The sequence below is a fragment of the Mercenaria mercenaria genome, chromosome 19 (assembly GCF_021730395.1).
Source record: "Mercenaria mercenaria strain notata chromosome 19, MADL_Memer_1, whole genome shotgun sequence".
Taxonomy (NCBI): domain Eukaryota; kingdom Metazoa; phylum Mollusca; class Bivalvia; order Venerida; family Veneridae; genus Mercenaria; species Mercenaria mercenaria.
The window spans coordinates 28,645,481-28,671,609 of record NC_069379.1 but is presented as its reverse complement, the minus strand read 5'-3'; the positions used below and the strand labels follow the sequence as shown (position 1 = coordinate 28,671,609).

At 35.3% G+C, this 26,129-nt stretch overlaps 2 protein-coding genes across 4 annotated transcripts in view; one reads left to right on the top strand and one right to left on the bottom strand.

The window, feature by feature from the left end:
* LOC123542929 (U4/U6 small nuclear ribonucleoprotein Prp3-like) overlaps positions 1–26,129 on the bottom strand; it is a 76,193-nt gene that overhangs the window by 31,869 nt on the left and 18,195 nt on the right. For all 3 annotated transcript variants that reach the window (XM_053531138.1, XM_053531137.1, XM_053531139.1), the window contains 3 exons: positions 4,331–4,490; positions 1,599–1,714; positions 298–405 (listed from right to left, as the gene is read on the bottom strand). In XM_053531138.1, coding sequence (XP_053387113.1) covers positions 298–405; positions 1,599–1,714; positions 4,331–4,475 — 369 coding nt within the window. In that variant the 5' untranslated portion in view covers positions 4,476–4,490. The remainder of the gene's footprint in view (positions 1–297; positions 406–1,598; positions 1,715–4,330; positions 4,491–26,129) is intronic.
* On the top strand, positions 9,275–13,514 carry LOC123542931 (uncharacterized). Its single transcript, XM_045328982.2, has 2 exons — positions 9,275–9,403; positions 11,610–13,514. Exon 2 carries the CDS (start codon positions 11,617–11,619, stop codon positions 13,387–13,389), a length of 1,773 nt encoding a protein of 590 aa, XP_045184917.2. The 5' UTR covers positions 9,275–9,403; positions 11,610–11,616; the 3' UTR covers positions 13,390–13,514.

Below are 26,129 nucleotides of genomic sequence, written 5' to 3'. Positions count from 1 at the left end.
CTTGTGATTACGCATGCAGTGTGCATAGCACCCATTTCTAAGCATGACTGCATTTATCATACTATAACTTTTCAAACAGGATACAATTACAAATTATCTGAACATCATGAACAAGGATCTAGTCTCACAGAGCCATTCGAATAGTAAAATTTAAATACTTCAAAAAGTTTAGAAATATGAAAGTCAATTTCAGCCATATCAAACATTGTAAACTCAGGTTTAACCTAATGAAAAACAAAAGAACATAAATAACCACTGTCGGGGTTAAGCGACAATTTGCTTGATTTATAATCCTACTTTTTCCTCTGTAAGTTGCCCAGGACTCGGTCCTTCCGGTGTCTCGGGGATCTCTTCAAACTTTGCTTTCTTTCGACCTTCATCTCTGTCATCCCGATCATCCTGAAACTGCAAAAACTTTCCAAATACATCGAAGAAACAATACACAGCATAATCATTACATCAACGGCTGTATACCGACTGTACACTCAACTATATGATTTTGAAACTCTTATACATTTCACAATTTTTCAACCAAAGGACAATTTCGCAATGTTATGAATTCACAAGCAGATCAGGGGTGGCAAAATCTGATTTTGTCTGTTTTTGTAAATTGCTGTTTTGTACTTGTCCATATGCAAATTCTGGTCAAATTTCACTCGTCCGTACAAGTTTTCGGACAACCTGAGCAATAATTGAATTTGCCACCCCTGTTAGATGACTGTGAAAATGGCCCGAATTTCCAATGATATCCATGAACTTCAGGTGACCCATTGTTTTTTATTGTTGTTTTTTTAAACGAAAAAAATATTGGAAGAATCTTGTTCTCAGGTAATAAAAGACAACTCAACATTTATTTTGATCTTAAGCTTTCAGCTGTGAAAGCAATTCATGTAAACTGGATTGAAAAAAACATAGAACAAACTGATCTCATAAAAAGGATCAGTCTCTAATGTGTTGGAATTGGCAGGAATTAATACTCATTGACTTTATTCAGGGTGCTTATGAATTAATTATATCTAATAGGTGATCTGTAGAGTAGATCTATTATGCAAATTGTTGTGTCATCAGTTGAATAAAATCACTGTTTAGAACCTGTAGATTAGAAAGAAAACTAGATTTAAGTTCTTTGTTATAAAATCTATAGCCTCAAATAAATTTACACAAATTATGAGGGCAAGTCGAGAAAACTTGAGTGGAAGATAATATATAACTTCTGATGGACACTGTACTTCATGGTATGCAAAAATGGCCGATGACGGAAAACGAAGGTCAATATTTACAATTTTTTGAATTTGTGTATGAAATGAATATGCAAAAATAAGCAGAAATGAAAACATTTCCAACATTTCCCAACTTAAAGTTATCAAGATACTTTCGAAATTTATTCCTAGATTTTGTACATCCATCCCCCGAATTCTTTATATTAAACTAACATATTGCGGGGTTAACTCAAAAAGTTACCATATCTTCTTTAATTATCAGTTCTTTGTACCATTTTACATTAACCCCACAATATATCGATGGTATTGTCTTATATTAGAGAAATCAAGGAAAAACTTTGCTATGGAATCGGTGGATCAAAAATATTTTTTTGGTACCTTTCTACGTTTACTCCTTTGTGACTTGCTACTGGACCGGTAATTCTCCCATACATCAAACAACTTCTCGGCAAACATTGGCGCTTGTCTCTCATCCAGTATCGCCTGTAGCTTATCTGAAAATTATTGAGAATTATTTTACAATGTAAGTTCTTGGACAAATAAAATCTACCACTGATAAATAAATCACACCCTTTATGATTTGCTCAACAAGATACAGATGTTTTGCTACTAATACAAAATATGTGTGTAAGTGGGGGGGAAAGAAGAAGGGGTGTGACAGATAATCTAATATAATATATAAGATATACACTGCTGCGAGAAGTGTGCAAATCATTAATTTTCTTTGTTTTCTGTTTGTTTTTTTGTTTTTTCTAGGTTTTGCTTTTGTAATAATTTTTTGTAGAAGTGAGTGTCTGGGGGAGTATGAGGAATAATCAAAAGCAATGATATATGAAACATAAATGAGCCATGCCATGGGAAAACCAACATAGTGGTTTTGCGACCAGGCTGGTCTGGATCCATGCTGTTCGCTATTAGTTTCTCTAATTCCATTAGGTTTGAAAGCGAACAGCATGGATCCTGACCAGAGTGCGCGGATGCGCAGGCTGGTCTGGATCCATGCTGGTCCCAGACCCACTATGTTGGTTTTCTCATGGCACGGCTCAAATTACTGTGACAATTGTAAATCAGTCTAGGTTCAGGGAGGGGTGTATTGGATGTGTTTGGGTATGGGGTAGGGGGTGGATATGTGGGTATGAAAGTTGTTGAGAGACTATAAACAGTATTGCTTCTAAATTGTGTGTACAAACAGGTACAGGGGGAGGTGATTGTTGGTGTGATTTTAAAACTTAATCAGGTTATCAATGTGGGCTAAAGGCAATCTGGTTCATATATACGACCAAAAAACAGGCAGTTTAATTGCTATTTGCTTGGGGGCATAAAAAGACAATGAGTCATATTAAGGTACATTGATAATCATACAATCAAACATGTTTATTGCAAACAATGAAACAATCTGACATGGATAACAATTGTTTTGCAATGACTGTATGTAAATGGTAGAGAAAACAGTCACATTTGAAGGCAGTTCATTTAGTAGAGATGGTACCTGAAAAATTCAAATTCATCTTTATAGGGTTTTTTTAGAGTGAAATGATAGCTAAGTGCACCAATTTTCTAAATATATTGATGGTTTTCCTCTTCTCTATGTCAAAAATAGAAATATTTGATATCTAAAAAATGACTTTCTCAAAATATCTGAAGCAAAATGGACAACTCCTCTATCGACCGTTTTTCAAAGATTTTAGGACTTCCCCAATTATAGTCTATATCAAAAGCTCCTGCAGCTAAATAAATTCAATAGAGTATAAGGTAAGTTTACTCTACTTTCAACAATTTGAAAGAGCCTATACTGAACTTCCTTTTGTCTTTTAATAAAGTCAAATTCCAAGACTAGCCAAGAGTCTAAAACGCTTGAAATAAATTCTGAGTGAAAGAGAATGACATGCTCTTTATTATAAGCTTACCAAAACCATACCAAAAATGTACCTTAAAGAAGTTATTAACGATTTTATATTGTAAACAAACCCCTACACCATTTTACCATCAATATTTTCCACTCATGAATGCACTCAATTTAGGTGATAATTGTTGATATATTTGTAAATGAGAGGCCCCAACAAAAACCTTTTTTCAAGTTGTGTAAACAGTATAAGTTTTAAATTAATGTTGATATCTGAAATTATCCGATTACTTTGTTTTCAACAATAAATAAAACACCGCTTAGTTTGTTTAGGGTAGTCGACCTGTAACGAAAATCATCAAATAGAGTAATCTCCATATGCTTTTTCAGCATTTATTCGTTTTTCAAGGAAAGCAAATGATCGTGCTAGTTCCCTCCAGAGAATGTTTAAATTGAGAATTGCTTAAAATACATTACATAGAGTCATTACCTGTCAGCTACCTTAACATGTAGTAATTACAACCACTACCTTAAAACATTGTAATTATATTTGATGACAATGAATTATTGTGTTACCAGTTTAACTTTTTTGTTATTTCTCATTGTTGGATATATACATTTCACATTTTGATATATAAATGTTGTGTAAACCAATGTATCACCATTGAGAACAATAAATAAACAACTTTGGCTAAAAGATCAAAACTTAATAATGTTTCTTAATGTCGTTAATTTTCTTCAAAGGAATGTATGCATTATTCTATATAATCTTCATGCATTACTAATCTTTCTATCAGGGCCTTACTACAACTTACAAAATAATTGTCAGTGTAAGTCATGAGAAAAGCGTGCATATTGTATATTGAATACAAAGGGATTTAAACAAATGTAGGTCATATTTTGTCTGCCTGATAAGTTGTTTGAAAAAGGACCTATCTGATTTTTCTTTCACTTTTGATCAATGTTTAATGTTGGCTTCAATTTATTGATCAATTCTGAGTTGTCCCCCTTTGATTTATTTGGGTAGGTACCATCTCTACATTTAGCAATGGTTCTGAGGTTACTGGTCATACTGACTTAGAAGGTTTATGTTTAAGGTCCAGTGCAAAGTAAATGTCGTAATTTTACAAAATAGCTGAATCTTATCAGCCACATGAAGAATGTTATGATCATTGTAATAGTAGCAAATAATTCAGGCAATGAAGTGGTTCTGGGAACCCTTGAAGTGGCCCTTAATTATTTGACTGTATTTTCAATAGTGACATACCTGCAGTTTTTCTCTCATCGTATCCTTTATCTATACAGTTAAGAGCAGCTGTCACCAGGGATGGCTCACTAAATCCTAGAAACTTGTTGACCGCCTTGTCAAGCAATGCCTTCAGATCGTCCCATTCTCTGTCTGTCAGAGACATCACCACATTCAGTTACTGAAGAAAATTACAAAAATAAATGCAAGTTTAATTTTTTTTCCAGGAATACTGCAGTAACTCTGAGAACAAAAGTATTGTGTAATATTATGTACTTCTGTTAAAGGTATTTAAAGGGATACACTGGTAAAACTATGCAAGAAAAAATAAAATCTTAAAACCATTGCAAAAACAACAGTTCTCACATTTCTATGACATGCTTAGCTGAATTACAATTTTTCTTACTTTGACAAAGTGAGTGCGCAATTTCTTTTGCTTACCTAAACTATATATGCCAAGTTAGGACACAATACCTAAAAATTGCTATTAAAATGTAACATTCCACTTTTCTTTCTTGATGTCTGATGATCAGATTTTGACAGGAAGACTTATTGTATGTTTTTGTGTCTTCATATAAAGACCTACTGCAACTACACACCCTGGTACCGGCGCTCCCAAGTACAGGTGGCACTCACACATACAGCGCTCGATAAGCGATTTTGGAGGAGCGGTGGTTTAAGTATTTCTTATTGTATCTCCGGTAATTCAAAACTTTTTGTAAAATGAAAGATATCTGCGCCCTGATGAATAATTGGTGACTATGTTTAGTGAGTGTCACAACATTCCATCTTGAAATAAACAAAATACGGCGAGGTAAACGTGAACGTTTGACTCAAAAATGTCAAATGTCAAAAAAACACGTAAAATACTCAGTAAATACACCAAATGTATTCATTTTTGATACAGTATCGTATAGTCATGTCTTCCTACAATAACCAGTTCAAATTTCAAGACTTAATTTGTTATATTTAAAGAATGACTCGTGTTTAAAGATGGTATGGGGTTTCAAAACGGCACTCACATGGCACAGGTGTTAATTTTTTTGGCGCTCAACAAGTACAGCTAGAGAAAAGTCTTCAGAAATGTAGACCTTGTTGTTGTTTACTCTCAGTGTTGTGTCTGTATATATGACCATAAATCTTTATACCGTTAAAAAAGCTGACTCTAGAAGTCGACCTTTTTATGTTAAAACTTACGGCGACAATATTTTAACATTATTTTTTATGAAAAACCTTGTTGAAAACTGATAAATGCTGAAATTTGATATGTCCTAGGATTTCGTTGAAGAATGAAAAATGTGCTTCAAAACATTCTCAGTGGGATCAGTGGACGGTAAGGTTTGCAAGAAGATATGTGTGTGCTTGCGTGCGTTTGTGCGTGCGTATGCGTTTGGTTAAACGCCGTTACTAAACAATATTTCAGGTCAATCTCAACGTTTTTGAGTACCAGTATAATGCTATGAGCATCCGTATGATATATATATATATATATATATATATATATATATATATATGTAGAGAGAGAGAGAGAGAGAGAGAGAGAGAGAGAGAGACTTTTTGTTGGGGTGTGGAATAAATGTTTGATTACAGAGTTAGTAAAGCTCATTTATAACGGACTGACAAGTTTTCTATTCTTTTCTTTATTTTAACCATACGCCTACATTGAATGTATAATAAATGTTGAACTTCTTACGAACAATATTTTACTTGTATTATTAGATTTAAGATTCAGTAAACACTCATAACAGAGAAATGGAAGATTTTTACGGTGGCTGATTTATACCATTTCATCAATTCGCCACGCGACCCCGTCGAGCGAAAACACGAGAATTAAAAAAAGTTAAACGCGGAGTGTTTAGCGAGCAAAAATTCGATAACATGTGCGGAGCAAAAACACGATTATGGGGATGGGTTGGGGGGGGGGTGGGGGTGCTGGCGTTGAGTGAGATTCAAGATGTAAAGCGGCTGGGTGCCCGGGTGCCCACCAATGTTATGCCTTTCAACCCTCAGCTCCTTGCTCGGAGCCCGCTGATCAGCCAGTTTTCGCTCGACTCCCCCCAACGATTTTACATATTAAATCTAAACTTTTGGTCTGCGATTCTCCATAGAGAGAATACTAGGAATAAGAAAGGGCGGGAGCGTGGATTGAAAACATGATAATTAGTGGGGGCGCTGAGCGAAAAGTCGATATTTATGTTATAAATCGGCGCCCAAAATTAGCGGAAAGACGGAATGGCATATATCAGCCATTAATGAATTTTGTTAAAATGTCTGTTAGGTTCAAAAGACGCTCATATTTTACTATCTTACTAATTCAAGGAATTTATCAATTAATGAGTTCTTGTTTGGCTCTCTCATGAATTGATGTGAGTCATTCCGATTTAATAGCAGACATGAGACGTGATGACTAGTTCCATTAACTACTGTTTAATCCAACATCAGACTGTTCTTGGTGGTGTTATCTCTACCACACATAACTAACCAGTCCGATTCATCTCTTTTCCGTTGTAGTTGCCTTAGAGCTGACGATTTCTCCACATTTCTGAAGACCTTTCTCTAGCTGTACTTGGTGAGCGTCAAAAAAATACACACCTGTGCCATGTGAGTGCCGTTTTGAAACCCCATACCATCTTTAAACACGAGTCATTCTTTAAATATAACAAATTAAGTCTTGGAATTGGAACTGGTTATTGTAGGAAGATATGACTATACGATACTTTATCAAAAATGAATACATTTGGTGTATTTACTGAGTATTTTACGTGTTTTTTTGACATTTGACATTTTTGAGTCAAACGTTCACGTTTAACTCGCCGTAGTTTGTTTATTTCAAGATGAAATGTTGTGACACTCACAGAACATAGTCATCAATTATTCACCAGGGCGCAGATATCTTTCATTTTACAAAAAGTTTTGAATTACCGGAGATACAATAAGAAATACTTACACCACCGCTCCTCCAAAAACGCTTATCGAGCGCTGTATGTGTGAGTGCCACCTGTACTTGGGAGCGCCGGTACCAGGGTGTGAACTACTAAGATTCAATTCAACAATACAACCTTTTTCTGTTATTATCTTTAATTAATTGAGTAAAACAATACTAGTGTGCTCAGATGCACTCATAAAATCTGTAAGAAGATCCGTAGAATGCATAGAATGCAACCAAGCAGAATAATAGCACTCAGTTTTATCAAATCTGTTCAATGGTAATGGAAGTGCAACACCCCTCATGCCCACTAGCACCAGCTTAAGCCAAACTCTATTACATATGCATTGAATGTAATCCATGATCCTAAATGACCAAAAAAAATAACAACACTGAATCCAAGAATGGGGAGACTTTTTACAGCGGACATACAGCACCTTAAGATTGTTGTTGTGATAGTAAATAGAACCTGTAAGATCCTTTGGATGCATAGAATGCAACAACGCAAAATAATAGCAGACTTGAGATCTTTTTTATTGAATCTGTTCATGTGAGGTAATAGAAAGTATAACACCCTTCATGACCGGTAGCACCGTTTTAAGCGGAACTTTAAAATTACACATGGATCAGAAAACATAACAACACAAAATCCAAGTATGGGGAGACTTTTTGCAGCCACCACAAATTGGCACTTAAACCACAAACAATATAGTTACGAAAACCACACTTACTCAGAAGAAAATATATATCAAACAGTATACAGTAAAATAATGATCACTTGAGATCACAAGGGTATGAGAGAAATGCTCAAGTTATCCAGTGATCCAAGCTTATGAAATAAATGGAAAATAGCCTGGGATCACATTAACTGAGGGAGACTGGTAATTCATAGAGACAGAGACAATGCTCAAGCGAGCAGTATTTCTCTGTACTTCATGTGTGTAAAACATAAGTAATCAAGATCTTTCTTGCAAGTTTGAGCATTGTGCTCAGTTCTTATCTAGAAACAACAGCAAAACACTTCAAAAAAACTTCAGCACCAATGGTCCTGTATTGACTATAACAATTTATGTATTCCCTGCAGCTATATTAATCAAGTGACTGACATTTTTCCCTTATAATTTTTGTTTTGATAGCTCTTGAATATATGTCATAAAACAGGAGCTGTTTAAGAAGGTTATTGTAGTTTTAGCTCTGCCTGTCCCTTAACCTTTAGCCTGCTAAATTACTAAAATGGACTGGTCCATCATTCAATTTGGGCAGTACCACTTATCATTCAAAGGGGTGTTCACTGAAAATGTACTGACTGAATAGCGAACAGTGCAGACCAAGGTCAGCCTGATCCTAGTCTGCACTTAAGCCTCAAAGGCAGAATCAGTTGCTAAAGGTTAAAGAGGTCAAGAAAAAAATATTTTTTTTGTACAATCTATAATAAAGGGTCTTATGAGGATGCTAAAAGCCAAGTTTGGTAAAACTACAGCCAGAGGTTCACGAAATATTGTTTAAAGGTTTTTCCGTCTTTAGTTCTGATGACCTGTAAAAGGATACAAGCAGAACCATCTGAACAAATAGAACATTTTTACAGTTTAAGAATGTTAGTTCAAGAACAATGCAAGAACAGTTCAAAACAAAATGTTAAACAAGTGTTTATAAACAGGTCAAGAAGAAATTTAAAGATCAAGAAGATTTAATGAACTATCTGTTCTTAAACTTTGTTTCATTTAGCATTTTCTTTAATTGTGCTTGGATGGATTGACAGGAGGGCAAACTCTAAGTTACATGTACCTCTTGTGAAACTTGAGCAGCCCCCCAGCTAAAATCTATCAATTCCTAAGAAAACAAGGTTTAACCTATTTATATAGGGAAAAATCCACTGCAAATGATACTACTTTAAACCTGTTAAGTCTGCCTAAACACAAACTGAGATATTGAACATAATCTTCAAATTCAATACATTCAAAGTATTGTACTATTAAGTTTATCCGTTAAAACATGTTTCTAGCTTTGGCGTAAACAGAATATAATGAAAGCAGGGAACAAGCTTTGACAGGTCAAATCAATTGCACAATATAATGAGGAAGTAAATTAGGATATATACACCGCCATATTTTTATTGACAAATTTTGTTCTTCAAGTTTTAAAAAGAACTTTTCCAGCGGATAAAAAAGGTAAGATATTTTCACATTAGCAATTTTAAAATTACTTTTCCTACATTCTTGTTATAATTTATGTCTCTGTTAAAAAGTTAATGAGTCTAAATTTTTATTCAGACCAATGTTTAAATTTTGACCTTGTTTGTAACCTTGGATTTGTGTTATAAATTCACAAGTTTTTTCTTTCCAAAAGGGGTTAACTTTGCAATAGTCAGATGGAACAAATATGAATAAAATAACAAAAAATGTATATTGAAATTAAAGGATGTTTCACATAGCACATATCTCAATAAATATCTTAACAAAACATGACTTTATTATTACCTATTGCCAAAAGTAAACAAACAATAATGTTCAAATCTACCGAGAAAGGTGATATCTGAGTCTTTGAAATTCCTTCAAAGTGTAAACTTAAAACAACTAAATGCACATTTAAATATTAACATTTGCAACAACATTTAAGATTTTCCTCACTCACATCATTAAGAGTTGTACGAGCAGTAAGGTGGGGGTGGGGGTTGGGGTGGGGTAGGGTTGGGGAGCCCCAACATCTTTATTTTTAAACATTCAATGAAGTAAAAAAATAAAAGTCCTTTGTTTCTTTTGGATGTCCAAAATTTTGCTGGAAAAACATTGATAGTCCTACAAAGTTGACCCCCACCCCCCACCATCTTCTATTCAACTTTGCTGTGAATACAAGAGACTGTTTAAACTGCATAAGTTACTTATATCCCTATCCTTCCTTAAGCAATCAGTGGAGAAGCAAATTTCCTTCTTCTAAATGTTGTATGTACTTCAAACTTTTAGAATTTCTTATATAAAGTGAACCTACCACATCCTTGATTTATTTATGGATAAGGAAATCCCAACAGACATTGAGATTTTCCTCAAAAAACAAGGTTCTACCAAGTTTTTGGAAATATGCCTCAAACCAAGTGGGATTTTTTTTTCCCCCAACACAACATAACTGGCATGGCAGATTTATTTTCTCATCATTTAGAGACAGATTTTCCCATTTTCTGCCAGTACTAGAAAAACTTTTATTATATACCGGTACCTATTTAAATTCTGTCAAAAAAACAGCTTGCACAAACAAGCTGGAAAAAATCCTGTATTGTACCTTCCAAAAATCCTGTATTGTACCTCCGTACTGTATGTTGCCGGACTACTTTCATTGAGCTAACACAGTTTTATAAATACCGCACACAAAAACATTACTTATTTCATTTTAACATCAACAATCATTTATGATTTTGTTCGATTACGAATAAACAAACAAAAAAGTAGAGGTGTATGATAAAAGTATATAAATAACGGTAGCTAGATCTATGATTTTGTATTCATCTCTCATTGACTTTGCAAGGATGGATAACTCTGCACATGCGCGTCTCATGAGATTCGATCTGGCAAAATCCACATGAGCACAATACAGCATCCCAGATCGAGCTACTGTTAAAATAACCCTATTGTCTTACATCCCGGGGTGTAAGATGACCAACGTACTGTAATTCATGAATGATTGCTTAAATTCAAAAGCTACCTCGACAAATAGTGCTTAGAGGAAAGCATTTGTTTTGTCTCATTTCTTCTATTTTATATGGTATGCAAGGGAAAGAAACTCGGCACAGCCTTTTCAAAGCCTAAACAGTTACCCTTGAGCCAGATATTTCCATCTGCACCTTCAACCACTCAATTAAAGATTCTGATAATCTAACTAATAAGTTTATAGTTATAAGACTGTATTATTCAAGACTACTATGATTATGAAAAAGAAACATAGATGTCATAAAATGGAAATGGTTAATTTTCTTCACATCACAACTATCTGAATGCACTTAAGCATTAATAAACTCAAATAATGAAATCAAACTAGAAAGACAGAGAAAAAAAGAAGACGTTTGTGACCGTTGTGAGACAAGCAATATGACTTTGTATAACAACCACAGTGGTAATTTATTTGTAATACAATATAACTCTGCCTCATAGGTGAGAAAAATATATTCTCCATGCCATGGCCATGTTTTCAACTTGGAAGTAACTAAACTGTGTTGATCAGCATGGCATAAGCACCAACAAAAAATGACTGTGTATATTTCTTGAAGCGTTGTAAGTATTTGAACAGTAAAAGAAACTCAGTCAGTATAAAAATACGAAGTTCATTTAGTAACATGTATCTTTTCAAATTGCTGTTTCAAAAGGTAGTCTTCCATGTATATTTCAGGTTTAAAATGGCAGTATCTGGCAGAAAGGCACCGCAGAAGTTTGCTTCCTCTATGTCTAGAGGTTCCGGTGAGGACTTTGAAATATTCTGTCAGCCATGCGACAGGGATGATATCAGACTTCCTGCCTTCGGTTTCTGTGTAGATTGTGAAGAGCATCTATGTGAATCTTGTTTTAACCACCACAAGAGAGCTAAACCTTTAAGGCATCACACCCTCCTTGATAAGCACAACATGCCACAAAGTCTACAAGTTTCTTCACAACCAGATCCCCATGCTTTGCCTGGTGATCTTACAAAACCATGCTCTACACACAAGAAGGAAATGATCAAGTTCTACTGCCATTCCCATAATGCACTTCTCTGTAGTGTATGTGTAACCCTAAAACATCAAAGCACTGCCTGCCATGTGGACTACATACCTGATATATCTGGCAATATTGTCAACAGTAAGGAGTACAGAAAGATCATTAAAGAGATAGACGACATGATTGGAATATTTCAAGATACAGCTGGAGACCTTAAGAAAATGACAGAAAAATCTAATGCTTCTTTGACGAAAGTTCTTGCAGAAATTAAAAAGTTCAGGAAAGAGATCAACCAAAGGCTGGATGCTATGGAAAATGAAGTTGAAAATGCAGCTAGCTCTCTGAAAAAAGGCAATGACCAAAGACTTAAGACAGCACAAGCAACATGTGAAGATGTTATAAAAGACCTTCAAGAATCATCAGACTCCATCAAACAACTTAACACATCAAACAAAGAAGACACACTGTTCATGGAATTGAAAACTGCTGAGCAGCTAATTAAAGAGAATGAGAACAAGATCTCACAGCTAACAACTCATCAAGATGTGAAAGAATATCACTTTCAGCCAAATCTGGATATATCTACCCTGCTTGAAAATGAGAAATCCCTTGGAACATTAACTACAAAACCATTAAAACCACCAGTAAATGTCTCAGTCAAGATAAAATCCAAACAGTTTTCACACCAAGGAGAATTTACTGTGAGAACATCACAAGATGAAGAAGAGTGCTGGATCACAGGGATGATTCTTCTTACATCTGACATACTTATTGCTGCAGATTATGCAAACAAATCAATCAAAATGATCAACATCAACAGTTGCTCCATCATTGATCAACTAAAACTAGATACGAGTCCCTGGGATGTCACAACAGTCTCAAATGACAAACTAGCAGTCACACAACCATATCAAAATGAAATTCAGTTTGTATCACTTACATCAAACAGACTAAAAAGAAAAAACACTATAAAAGTTGAGGGAAAGTGCTATGGTATATACTGTTACAAAGGACAACTCATAGTGGTATTCAACGCACCAGCAAAACTCCAAATCATTGATCTGAAAGGCAAAGTACTAAAATCAGTCACTAAAAATACAAATAGGGAAGATATTTTCAGTGATCCAGAGTATGTTACAGCCAGCAGCAGCTCTATCTATGTATCTGACAGTGGAAAGCATGCTGTTATACAGTTAAACTGGCAAGGTGAAGTGACAGGTACTTATAGTGTATTAGGTGATGCTGCAGGTCTTGCTATGTTAGCAGATGGATCATTTTTTCTGAGTAATTATGTAGATGGAATCTGTAACATACAAAATATATCTAGTGACTGTACTAGAGGAGAAGTTGTGTTGAAGGATTTGAAGAAACCCTTTGCCATCTGCTGGTGTGAGACCAACAAAACCTTGTATATCAGCAGCATTACACTTGATGCATCTGTAGACAACTTTGTTCAGGTTTACAAGCTGTCATGATAACTTCAGCAGGAAATATCTGCCCCTTTGCTAACATTCCACACAGTATATTTAAATAATGATCAGTGCTTTTGTAAAACAACCAATGTCACTGTCTGTACAGTGCTAATAAAGCCTTTTAAAAAGACTAGTAAGGCAATGCTGACATAAATCTTCTTCGTGACATTATCTTTAATAGTTCTAGAAATAAAACATTTTATACACAAATTATGCCTTAAAATTTATTCAAGACTGACATCTTGAGGATCTATCCAACAAAATGGCTGGTGTTCAGTCTTCAGCAAATATTCTTGATTCCTGAACCCTTCAGTTTTGTGCTTGGAACTAATGTGGGTTATTGATAAGGTTTCTGGTAAAAATATAATTATACAAGATTTTATCTAAAGCTATGAACTTGTGCTGTAATTCATAACTTAGGTCATGTGACTGTCTGTTACCAGTACCAGTGACTGCCCCTAACATTTTCCAAACTCCCACCCACAATTATCTCCCCTACAGCTACATTAATCTCTGCTGTCATTAATTCCAAATTATCATGAAAATTACATAACCATAGAAAAGAAATTCATATACTAGTATTACTTTCTTATTTTCAGTTTCATATTTTCATTTCATCATCCGCATAAGCAGTAAATCTCTTCACATATTCAAAACAATTTCATTATGTTGTTAAAGATATTGTGCAAGTTTGTCTCAAATCAAACCATAATGACTTCTCTCTATGGCTGCAAAAGCAAAAATAGCAAATTTTGGCCCTTTAAGGGGCCATAAATCTGGAACCCATGATGGGATCTGGCCAGTTTTCTATGGGAATCGAGGTATCACGCCAATACAAGTTGTGTGTAAGTTTTATTAAAATCAATTGTAAAATGTGGTCTTTATCATGTTCGCATTCCAAAAATAGCAAATTTTGTCCCTTCAAGGGGCAATAACTCTGGAACTCATGATGGGATCCGGCCAGTTTTTAAAAGTAACTTAGATATTATGCCAATACAAGTTGTTGTGTGCAAGTTTGATAAAAATCAATCACAAAATTTATGTGGTCTCTATCGTGTTCACAAGCCCAAAACAGCAAATTTTGGCCCTTTAAGAGGCCGTATCTCTAGAACCCATGACGGGATCTGGCCAGTTTTCAAAATTATGCAAATTCAAGTTATGTGCAAGTTTGATTAAAATCAATTGCAAAATGTGGTCTCTATGGTGTTCATAAGAAATTGTTGACAGATGTGTTGCATTGATTGTCGTGTGTCGCCCCCAATAAATTACCTCGCCATGCAACAATTCAGCAACAGTGTTGATGCTTGTTGTCGTGTGTCACATTGAATGTCGCAACATTTGCATAATATAACGTCGAGTGTCGTACATTGTCATGTGTCGCGTTGAAAGTTTTGTGTCGCATTCTAAGTGTGACACACGAACCCTCAACGCGACACACGACATTCAATGCGACACGACATTCAACGCGACACACGACATAACACTTGGCAATGAACAATGACACTCTATTTTTACTGCATTTTTTTTTCTTCCAAAACCTAGCAGGACAATGAGACATTCAAATGTTACAATGTCATGTGTCATTGTACATTGACATCCGTCGCATTACAATGTCATGCGTAGTATCGTGTGTCGTGTTGATTGTCGTTGACATTCAATGTGGAACTAACCGGATTCCATAAAAAATTCCTGTTCTGGGGAGTAAAATTTGTTTTTCACACCACTCGCCCTGCAGGACTAGTAGCCTGTAAAATCTACTTGTCCTTAGTGAGTAGTCACTTGCTCTAATAAAATTGCAACTATCTTAATGACATTTTTAATGCTGTCACTTTTATAAATGAAGTTATACGTACAACAAACAAATTTCAAATATAACACACAGTAGACAAATAATATTCTCTTGTAAACTAAATTTCCATTTTAATTAATCATATTCGTTCTGCTTAAATTTTCTTTATACAGCAGATATTTGTCATCTCCACCACCTGGTCGCTCTTCAAATAAACTAGGGATGTTGGTTTGCCATGCTTTGACAAAGTAAGGGAAAATAAACTGTGACGATAATAACATTAACTCGGATAAATAAGTTTATCCTGACTGGCTTACAGTACATGGTTTTCTTGTAATAATTGCATTCATAATAATAATAATCACAGTCTAGCGCGCAATCATTATCAGTAAGCAATTGAATTTTAAAGCGTCTACCAAGTTTGTTATTATTTTTAGCTCGACTTTTCGAAGAAAATGTAGAGCTATTGCACTCGCCCCGGCGTCGGTTAAAGTTTTTGATAAAGTCAAATATCTCTGTTACTATCAAAGCTATTGACTTGAAACTTAAAATAGTTATTTACTATCAAAGTCTACTACAGGAGAAACAATCCCCATAACTCTGATTTGAATTTTGACAGAATTATGCCCCTTTTTAACTTAGAATTTTTGGTTAAAGTTTTTGATAAAGTCAAATATCTCTGTTACTATCAAAGCTATTGACTTGAAATTTAAATACTTATTTACCATCAAAGTCTACACCAGGAGAAACAATCCCCATAACTCTGATTTGAATTTTGACAGAATTATGCCCCTTTTAACTTAGATTTTTTTGTTAAAATTTTTGATAAAGTCAAATATCTCTGTTACTATTAAAGCTTTTGACTTGAAACTCAAAACAGTTATTTACTATCAAAGTCTACACCAGGAGACACAATTCTCATAACTATAATTTGAATTTTAACAGAGTTTTGCCCCTTTTTAACTTGGATTTTTTTTACTGGCAAAGCTCAAATTCAGTCAAGCACTGAGAAAAGTTGAGCGCGCTGTCTTACGGACCGAAAGTAGTCAAACCCACTGAATGACTGCATGTGGTCAATAACTAACACCTAGGCTATTGTTTTGGGAATCTTACGGACAGCTCTTGTTATCGATGTAATTCAAAACATTTTTGCTCAATTTTGATTGTTACGACGCAAAATGCACTCGCCCGATCGGCCGAGTATACAGCGAGGTCTGCTCTTCCTATCCAGACTTTTACTCACCGATGCAAGCAGGCGAGTGGAATTTTACGCATCTGACTCTTTTCATCCTAATTCACTCCAAAAAGCAAAATATGTATAGATGTATATATCATTTCGTGGCCTCAACGCGAAACTAGTCTATCTGCTTCTATTTCTATATACACATAGACTAGTTTTGCGTTGAGGCGGCGATTTAAAAGATGCTCATGTTCCAACACATATTTTTCATTTTGGACTGATTTAGGATAAAAACAGGTTTTTATCTGTCTAGTCATATTTTTTTCGTCTTAGGACCATTGAATACCAGTGCCTGTGGTCAACAACTGTGGTGAAACATTGTTATATTTTGTCTAGCCATCTGATAATCAGACTTCCGTACAAGTGAAACTTTAACACTCGGATATGTCAAACATTAATCTATTCCTAAAGTGAAAACTAGTTTTAGAGAATTACCACATTTTTTTGCAAACAATTTGACCTACTGATTTCCAAAACAATAGCCTAGGTGTTAGTTATTAAATAGCCTGGCTCCCTGGCTGCATGGTTATTTTTATATAAATACTAGAAACATTTTATAAGAAAACTTTACGCCTCTAAAATAGCACAATTTTACATGATGGCTGAACCATACCTATGTTCGGAGCCAGGGGCAATAAAAAATCTCAATGTAAAAACAACCTTCTGGAGTTACTTCCCTCTTAATGAAGAAAACTGATTATGTACATAAGAAAAAACATAGGGACGGGAGCCAGTCTAGTTATTGACCACACTGCAGTCATTCAGTGGGTTTGACTACTTTCGGTCCAAGTTGTGCTGAGGTCATGAGGTTCAGCATCATGTTGTGCCAGCTTCTGAAAATTATAAAATAAAAGAAACTTCACAAACAAAAGGTCAATACTTTTGGGGTTGGAGACAAGTTTACTGTGAAGATGTAATCATCCAGGTGTGAAGCTCAGAGCTGTGGAGGTATGGAAGGGGTATACCCCTAAAGTAACAGTGGGAAGGGGATTTCCCACCAAGATATTTCTTTTTAAATACAGATATTGTAAATGGTGACCTCTGGTGTACCTCTGGAACATGTCTTTGTCAGTTGAAGTCGCTGTGAGCACTATAAACATTTTAAAACATTACTAAATACTGAATGATAACTGCATCTTAATATACCTTTAAAATATAAAATTACTTATTCGAAATTTAGATGTTCAATCCATAAGTTTAGAATTGAAACAGGTGAATATCCCTCGAGATGCAAGGCTCTGTCAGAATTGTGTAGAAAACAATCATAATTATCAATTTTGTGGAATGTGAATTTCCTATATGTACATAACGCCCACAAGATTTGTTGCAATTCGTAATCAATATCTATACAACTGGTATACATTGGGTACTACAGTAAAACGACTTTTATGAATTGTTTTATGAATTGTTAAATTAAAAAGTGACAATTCTGAAAAAATTAAGAGAATAGCTGTGTTTGTTCAACATTTGCTTAATTATAACATAGACACTCAAAAAATAAAATGTAACATTCCACTTTTCTTTTTTGATGTCTGTTTGACAGGATGATTTATTGTATGTTTTTGTGACTTCATATAAAGACCTACTGTAACGCCTACAGCAAGATTGAATTCAACAATACAACCTTTTTCTGTCACCTTTAAGTAATTGAGTAAAACAAGAGGGCCATGATGGCCCTGTATCGCTCACCTGAGTAAAGTTGCTTGCTTGAACCGTTAAAAGTTTCTACTTAATATATACAGGCTGGTACTGTGTATGTGCATGTTGTGGTAGAAGGAGGGGTAAAGATATTGGGTTAAACATATGGGGAATGATATGACATGACAATATCAAACATGAAGATTTTTTTATTTTCTACTACATAAATAAAGAGTAAGGTGGCAACACCTCCTTGTGGCAATGCTTTCTGATGAAACAGAACAATTTGTACAATCTTCACAAAGGGTCACTCAAGAAACACGTGTAAAATTATTTAAAAATTGGACCGCTGTTTCTGTTAAGTTTCCAATATATACATGTAGGGACCACACCCTCTGGTGGCCAGAATCAAACGAATCAAAATAATTTGAACAATCCTGGTACAGGGTCGCACAAGGACCATTTGTGTGAAATAATTTTGAAATCGGGCTGATAGCTTCATACAAGAAGATTTTTTTTCAATGTTTTCACTAAAAACAAATAGGGAAAACTGACCACACCCTCTGACAGTCAGTATGTTTTTTGACGAATCAAAATAATTTGATGAATCTTGGTAGAGAGTCACACAAAGACCATTAATTTTGTGTAAAATTATTTCAAAATATGGCCAGCAGTTTCGCTTCCATGACTATTCGTCGAAAGACATTTGGTCGAAAAGACATTAGACAGAAAGGACAATTAGTCGAGTATACAATTGGTCTCATAGGACTTTATGTCGAATGTATATTTAACAGAATTTTCGTCGAATTTGGTCGAATTTAGTCGAATTTAACTTACCCACTTTGCCGATATGTTTTCAGTTTTCAACTTGATTAAAGTAGACTCAGCTTGATTCATCATCAAATATTTATTCATCATAACTTAACCTCAACTCTAATCGAACAGTACACAATATACTGTTAAAAAAATCACATGTTACATTACAATTGACGACAGCAGCACTTGAAATTCCATTTAAATAACATTGTCTAGATACACCATAAAGTCAATATTTGATGTTAAAGCTTATTCCCTTCAGAAAATCCAAGACCGGATTATGATTTCTCGTTTGTGAACATAATTCATCTAATATTCTTTCTTATCAAAAGGACTTTAGGGAATCAACAACAAACAACACCTTTAGGCGTTTACTGATCGTTTAATTTGAGTAATTATCAATAATAATGATTTATTTTCGACCAAGTGTCGTGGCCTGTTAATTTTATCGACTAATTGTCGCATTCGTGCACCCAGCAGTTTCATTCAAGAAGTTTGCACTAAATAGTTAGGGAAAACTGACCATGTCCTAGCTCTATGTAATAATTTGAACAATTTTGGCAGGTGGTTACACAAGGACCATTTGTGTGAAATAATTTTAAAATCAGGCTAGAAGCTAAGATCATACAAGAACATTTCCTCTATATATATATATGGAAGTGGCCATGCCCCCAAGAGGCCATGTTTTTTGGGGTTTTTTTTGACGAATCAGAGTAGTTTGAAGGAATCTGATAGAGAATCAAACAAGGACAATTTGTGTAAAATAATTTCAAAATCAGACCAGTGGTTTAAGAGGAGATGCTTTTTAAAGATTTTTCTATTTCTAGCCCTAATGGCAATTTGTGCAACCAAGCAAAACCATTTGAACAACTTTGGAAGAAGACCACCATCGGAACATCCAGGCCAAGTTTCATCAACTTCTACCAGATGGTTTCAGAGGAGATGTTGTTTAAAGGAAAGTGTGGACGGATGGACAGACCCCAGACCGTGAGCGATCACAACAGCTAATCCTGAGCACTTCATGCTCAAATGAGCTACTGGTAATAAAATCGGTAAGAAGATCCATAGGAAGCATAGAATGCAACCAAGCAAAATAACAGCAGACACAGTTTTATTAAATCTGTTCAATGGTAATGGAAAGTGCACCAGCCTAAGTGGAACTCTATTACACATTTATTGAATGGAATCCATGATTCCAAAGGACCTGAAAAAAAAGTCCTGAATCCAAGTATGAGGAGACTTTTTACAGCCGCCACACAGCACCTTAAGATTGTTGTTGTGATAGTTAATAAAATCTGTAAGATCCTTTGGAAGCATAGAAGCTTGCAACAATTAAAGCAAAATAATAGCAGACTGTACAACACCCTTCATAGCGAACTCTATTACACATGACTATGACTCAATGCAGACTTGGAGCGCCGGTATAAATTACAGACTCCGGTATATACCGGATTAACTAAATTTGAACGAAAAATATCTTAACCCTTTCCCCCATACATACTCATTTTAACACATCTATCCATTACCCCACGGATACTCGTTTTAACAAATCTATCCATTACCTCATATATACTGTTTTAACACACTTAAATACACTGATAGTTTAAATGCAAAATACAAATAAAATATATCAGCAATGAAGCTAACAAAAGTATATTTGTGATGTTTAAACTATTAATAAAAGTTAAATTTCAGAAAAACTTGTGGTTATAATTAAATTTTATTGGTAATTTTCAGTTTAAATTCAGGTGGCATTTTTGAAAATCACATTGACTTTATATAATAATAAGAGGGCTATAATTGGTGAATGGAAAAGGACACAGGTGACCCAAAAGCATGTTATTGTTTGCATTGAGTGTATATCAAAATCCCCTTGATCAAAATCCCCTCCACTGAAAAATGACTGGGTGTTACAAAATCCCCTTCACACATTTGCAGGGGGTATCATAATCCCCTCTGTGATTAACATTATAGATATGTAGATATCAGTGCTCCAAATTATATTATGTTTGCTAAAGGCATTGTATTTACGTGCTTTATGCAATAGACTTTTAAGTTGTATATAGTTGTATTTGAACTTGATGAAATAAGTAAAAATCACAGAGGGGATTATGATACCCCCTGCAAAAGTATGAAGGGGATTTTGTAACACCCTGTCATTTTTCAGTGAAGGGGATTTTGATCAAGGGGATTTTGATTGTCTCCCGTTTGCATTTAAACATTCAATTATGGCAAATTATAAAATGTAAAAAAAGAGACATTAGATTGGAGTTTTGGTCAGTGTAATAAAAGGTGTGGTTACCATAACAACCATAGGTCACTTGTGGAATTTATGCTAATTGACCTGGACCTGTAGGAAGTCTGTTTATTGGGCACAGCTGTCAAAACAAAGCAATTAAAGTGTTGATTACATCATTTTTGAATATATGGACCAAGGAAGTTTTATAGAAAGTGTCTTTGATCAATGCTTCTTATCAAAACATTATGTAATTAATTAATTTTATGATCTATGACCTATGAAGTTCTGTAAGTGTAGATTTTAATGACTGATTAGCGTTTGCTGATTTTGAAAATCACTTAATATAATCCTTTCTAGACTTACATTTACCTTCAATTAATAAAATTGTGCATTTGTAACAGTAAAAATATTTTTTTTCTGTAGTATCACAATTGCTGAAAACAGCTAAATTATAGTAATTTTCTAAGGTCTTAGGTTTGCAGCTTTCTATCTTGAAAACTATTTATCACAAAAGTAAGAAAAATATACCATCAGAAAGAATATTATATCAAAATCCCCTTGATCAAAATCCCCACCACTGAAAAATGACTTGGTGTTACAAAATCCCCTTCACACATTTGCAGGGGTTATCATAATCCCCTCTGTGATTAACATTATAGATATATAGATATCAGTGCTCCAAATTATATTATGTTTGCTAAAGGCATTGTATTTACGTGCTTTATACAATAGACTTTTAAGTTGTATATAGTTGTATTTGAACTTGATGAAATAAGTAAAAATCACAGAGGGGCTTATGATACCCCTTGCAAAAGAATGAAGGGGATTTTGTAACACCCTGTCATTTTTCAGTGAAGGGGATTTTGATCAAGGGGATTTTGATTGTCTCCCATATAGATAATGCTATAGAGTGTACTGGTTATCAATAATCAATACTGTTGTATCTATATGGGCTAAAGGGTTAAAAATGTATATATTTTGTAACCATGGTGATACTAACCCTAACCTTTAGTCAGTATATTATGCATATTGTACACAAAATGCGTGCGGACATGCAAAAACATGCATATTTTTGCCGTGCGCTACAACTGATAATCATTTTCGGGCATGAGCAGAAGACCGCTCCTACTCTGTAATGAGTTACATCGATTACACATGACATGCATTGAATGGATTCTATGATCCCAAAGGACCAGAAAATATAACCAAGTACCGGTATAAGGAGACTTTTCACAGCCGCCACGTTGCACTTAAACCATAAACAATATAATTATGAAAACCACACTTACTCAGAAGAAAATATATATCAAACATTATACAGTAAAATACATGTAATGATCACTCGAGATCACACGGGTATGAGAGAAATGCTCAAGTTATCCAGTGATCCAAGCATATGAAATAAATGGAAAATGGCCTGGGGGTCACTTTAACTGAGGGAGACCGGTAATTCATACAGACAATGCTCAAGTGAGCAGTATTTCTCTGTACTTCATGTATGTAAAACATAAGTAATCAAGACCTTTCTTGCAAGTTTGAGCATTGTGCTCAGTTCTTATCTAGAAACAACAGCAAAACACTGACTTCAGCACTGATGGCTCAAGCTCCTGGACTGACTATAACAATTTATGTATTCCCTAGCAGCTATATTTGTCAAGTGTCTGACCTTTTTCCTTATAAATTTGTTTTGATAACTCTTGAATACATGTCATAAAACACTCAAAAGCTGTTTAAGAATGTTATTGTAGTTTTAGCTCTGCCTGTCCCTTAACCTTCAGCCTGCTAAACTAGAGCTGCTTTTGAGAAAAGCGAATGTCTCCCACAACTGCCTAATCATCTAAATAGCAAGTCAACCTTTATATACTGTTTACTCACTACAATTCAAGGGCCAGAACTCCAAAATGCCTGGACCAATTTGGCTCATTATCGAACTTGTCCCAGGTCTTATGATCAAACACATTATGTTCAAATTTGGTGAAGATCGGATGAGAAATGTTCGACTTAGAGTGCGGACAAGAGCAAGAAGGCCGATTTTTCAGTAATTCAAGGGCCGTAACTCTAACATGCCTGAACCGATTTGGCTAGTTATCGAACTTGGCCAATGTCTTATGGTCAAACACATTTTGATCAAGTCTGGTGAAGATCGGATGAGAAATGTTCGACTTAAGAGTGCAGACAAGAGTAACAAGAGGACCATGATGGTCCTGAATCGCTAACCTGTCCCAACATGACCCAGTTTTGAAACTGAACTGAGTATGACGTCGTTTTTTCTATTATTTGACATAGTGACCTAGTTTTTGAGCTCATGTGACCCAGTTTTGAACCTGACCTAGATATCATCAAGATACAAATTCTGACCAATTTTCATGAAGATCAATTGAAAAATATGGCCTCTAGAGAGGTCACAAGGTTTTTTATTGTTTGACCTAATGACCTAGTTATTGACGGCACGTGACCCAGTTTTGAACCTGACCTAGATATCATCAAGGTGAACGTTCTGACCAGTATTCATGAAGATCCATTCAAAAGTATGGCCTCAAGAGAGGTCACAAGGTTTTTCTATTTTTAGACCTACTGACATAGTTTGTGACCGCAGTTGACCCAGTTTCAAAACTGACCTAGATATCATCAAGATGAACATTCAGACCAACTTTCATACAGATCCCATGAAATATATGGCATCTAGAGAGGTCACAAGGTTTTTTTATTATTTGACCTACTGACTTAGATATTGATGGCACATGACCCAATTAGCGAACTTGACCTAGATATCATCAAGGTGAACATTTTGACCAATTTTCATGAAGATCCAATCAAAAGTATGGCCTCTAGAGAGGTCACAAGGTTTTTCTATTTTTAGACCTACTGACCTAGTTTTTGACAGCACGTGACCCAGTTTCGAACTTGATCTAGATATCATCAAAATGGATACTCAGACCAACTTTCATACAGATCCCGTGAAAAATATCGCCTTTAGAGAGGTCACAAGGTTTTTTTTATTATTTGACCTACTGGCCTAGTTTTTGACCTCACGTAACCCAGTTTCAAACTTGACCTAGATATCATCAAGGTAAACATTCTGACTAACTTTCATGAAGATCCATTGAAAAGTATGGCCTCTAGAGAGGTCACAAGGTTTGTCTATTTTAAAAAACCTACTGACCTAGTTTTGGACCGCACATGACCCAGTTTCGAACTTGACCTAGATATCATCAAGATGAACATTCAGACCAACTTTCATAAAGATCCCATGAAAAATGTGACCTCTAGAGTGGTCACAAGCAAAAGTTTATGCACGGACGCACGCACGACGGACGCTGCACGATCACAAAAGCTCACCTTGTCACTTTGTGACATGTGAGCTAAAAAGGCCAATTTTTCGGTAATTCAAGGGCCGTAACTCCAATATGCCTGGACCGATTTGGCTAGTTATCGAACTTGGCCGAGGTCTTATGGTCAAACACATTTTGTTCAAGTTTGGTGAAGATCGGATGAGAAATGTTTGACTTAGAGTGCGGACAAGCTTTGTGACAGACAGACAGACACACACACAGACTGGAGTAAATCAATATGTCTCCCACACCATTGTGTGGTGGGAGACATAATTACTACAAGAGGGTCATGATGACCCTGAATCGCTCACCTGAGTATATTGAACCACATGTTTCAAATGGCAAACTGATGCTAAAATATTAGAAAGTAGAGCAGTAGGTCAAACTTATGGTCATTTAAAGACAGTTTAAAGATTGTTGTGCAAAACTGTACACGTCATCCAAATTTCAAGGCTGGATCTTAAACTAGAGTGGTCACAAGCTAAAGTTTACATGGACACACGGACGACATAGACCTACTGACCTAGTTTTTGACCGCAGTTGACCCAGTTTCGAACTTGACCTAGATATCATCAAGATGAATATTCAGACCAACTTGCATACAGATCCCATGAAAAATATCGCCTCTAGAGAGGTCACAAGGTTTTTCTATTATTTGAGCTACTGGCCTAGTTTTTGAAGGCAGATGACCCAGTTTCAAACTTGAACTAGGTATTATCAAAGTGAACATTTTGACCAATTTTCATGAAGATCCATTGAAAAGTATGGACTCTAGAGAGGTTACAAGGTCTTCTATTTTTAAACCTACTGACCTAGTTTTTGACCGAACGTGACCCAGTTTCAAACTTGACCTAAATATCATCAAGGTGAACATTCTGACCAATTTTCACGAAGATCCATTGAAAAGTATGAACTCTAGAGAGGTCACATGGTTTTTCTATTTTTAGACCTACTGACCTAGTTTTTGAACGCATGTGACCCAGGTTCGAACTTGACCTAGATATCATCAAGATGAACATAATGACCATTTTTCATGAAGATCCATTGAAAAATATGGCCTCTAGGGAGGTCACAAGGTTTTTCTATTATTTGACCTACTGACCTAGTTTTTGCCCACACATGACCCAGTTTTGAACCTGACCTAAATATCATCAAATTGAACATTCTGACCAATTTTCACGAAGATCCACTGAAAAGTATGAACTCTAGAGAGGTCACATGGTTTTTCTATTTTTAGACCTACCGACCTAGTTTTTGAAGGCAGCTGACCCAGTTTCAAACTTGAACTAGGTATCATCAAGGTGAACATTATGACCAATTTTCATGAAGATCCACTGAAAAGTATGGACTCTAGAGAGGTCACAAGGTTTTTTTCTATTTTTAGACCTACTGACCTAGTTTTTGACCGCACGTGACCCAGTTTCGAATCTAACCTAGATATCATCAAGGTGAACATTATAACCAATTTTCATGAAGATCCATTGAAAAATATGGCCTCTAGGGAGGTCACAACGTTTTTCTTTTATTTGACCTACTGACCTAGTTTTTGATCGCACATGACCCAGTTTCAAACTTGACCTAAATATCATCAAGGTGAACATTCTGACCAATTTTCATGAAGATCCATTGAAAAATATGGCCTCTAGTGAGGTCACAAGGTTTTTCTATTATTTGACCTACTGACCTAGT

Coding starts and splice junctions, on each gene's coding strand:
- LOC123542931 (XM_045328982.2), top strand. CDS start 11,617: ATGGCAGTATCTGGCAGAAAGGCACCGCAGAAGTTTGCTTCCTCTATG.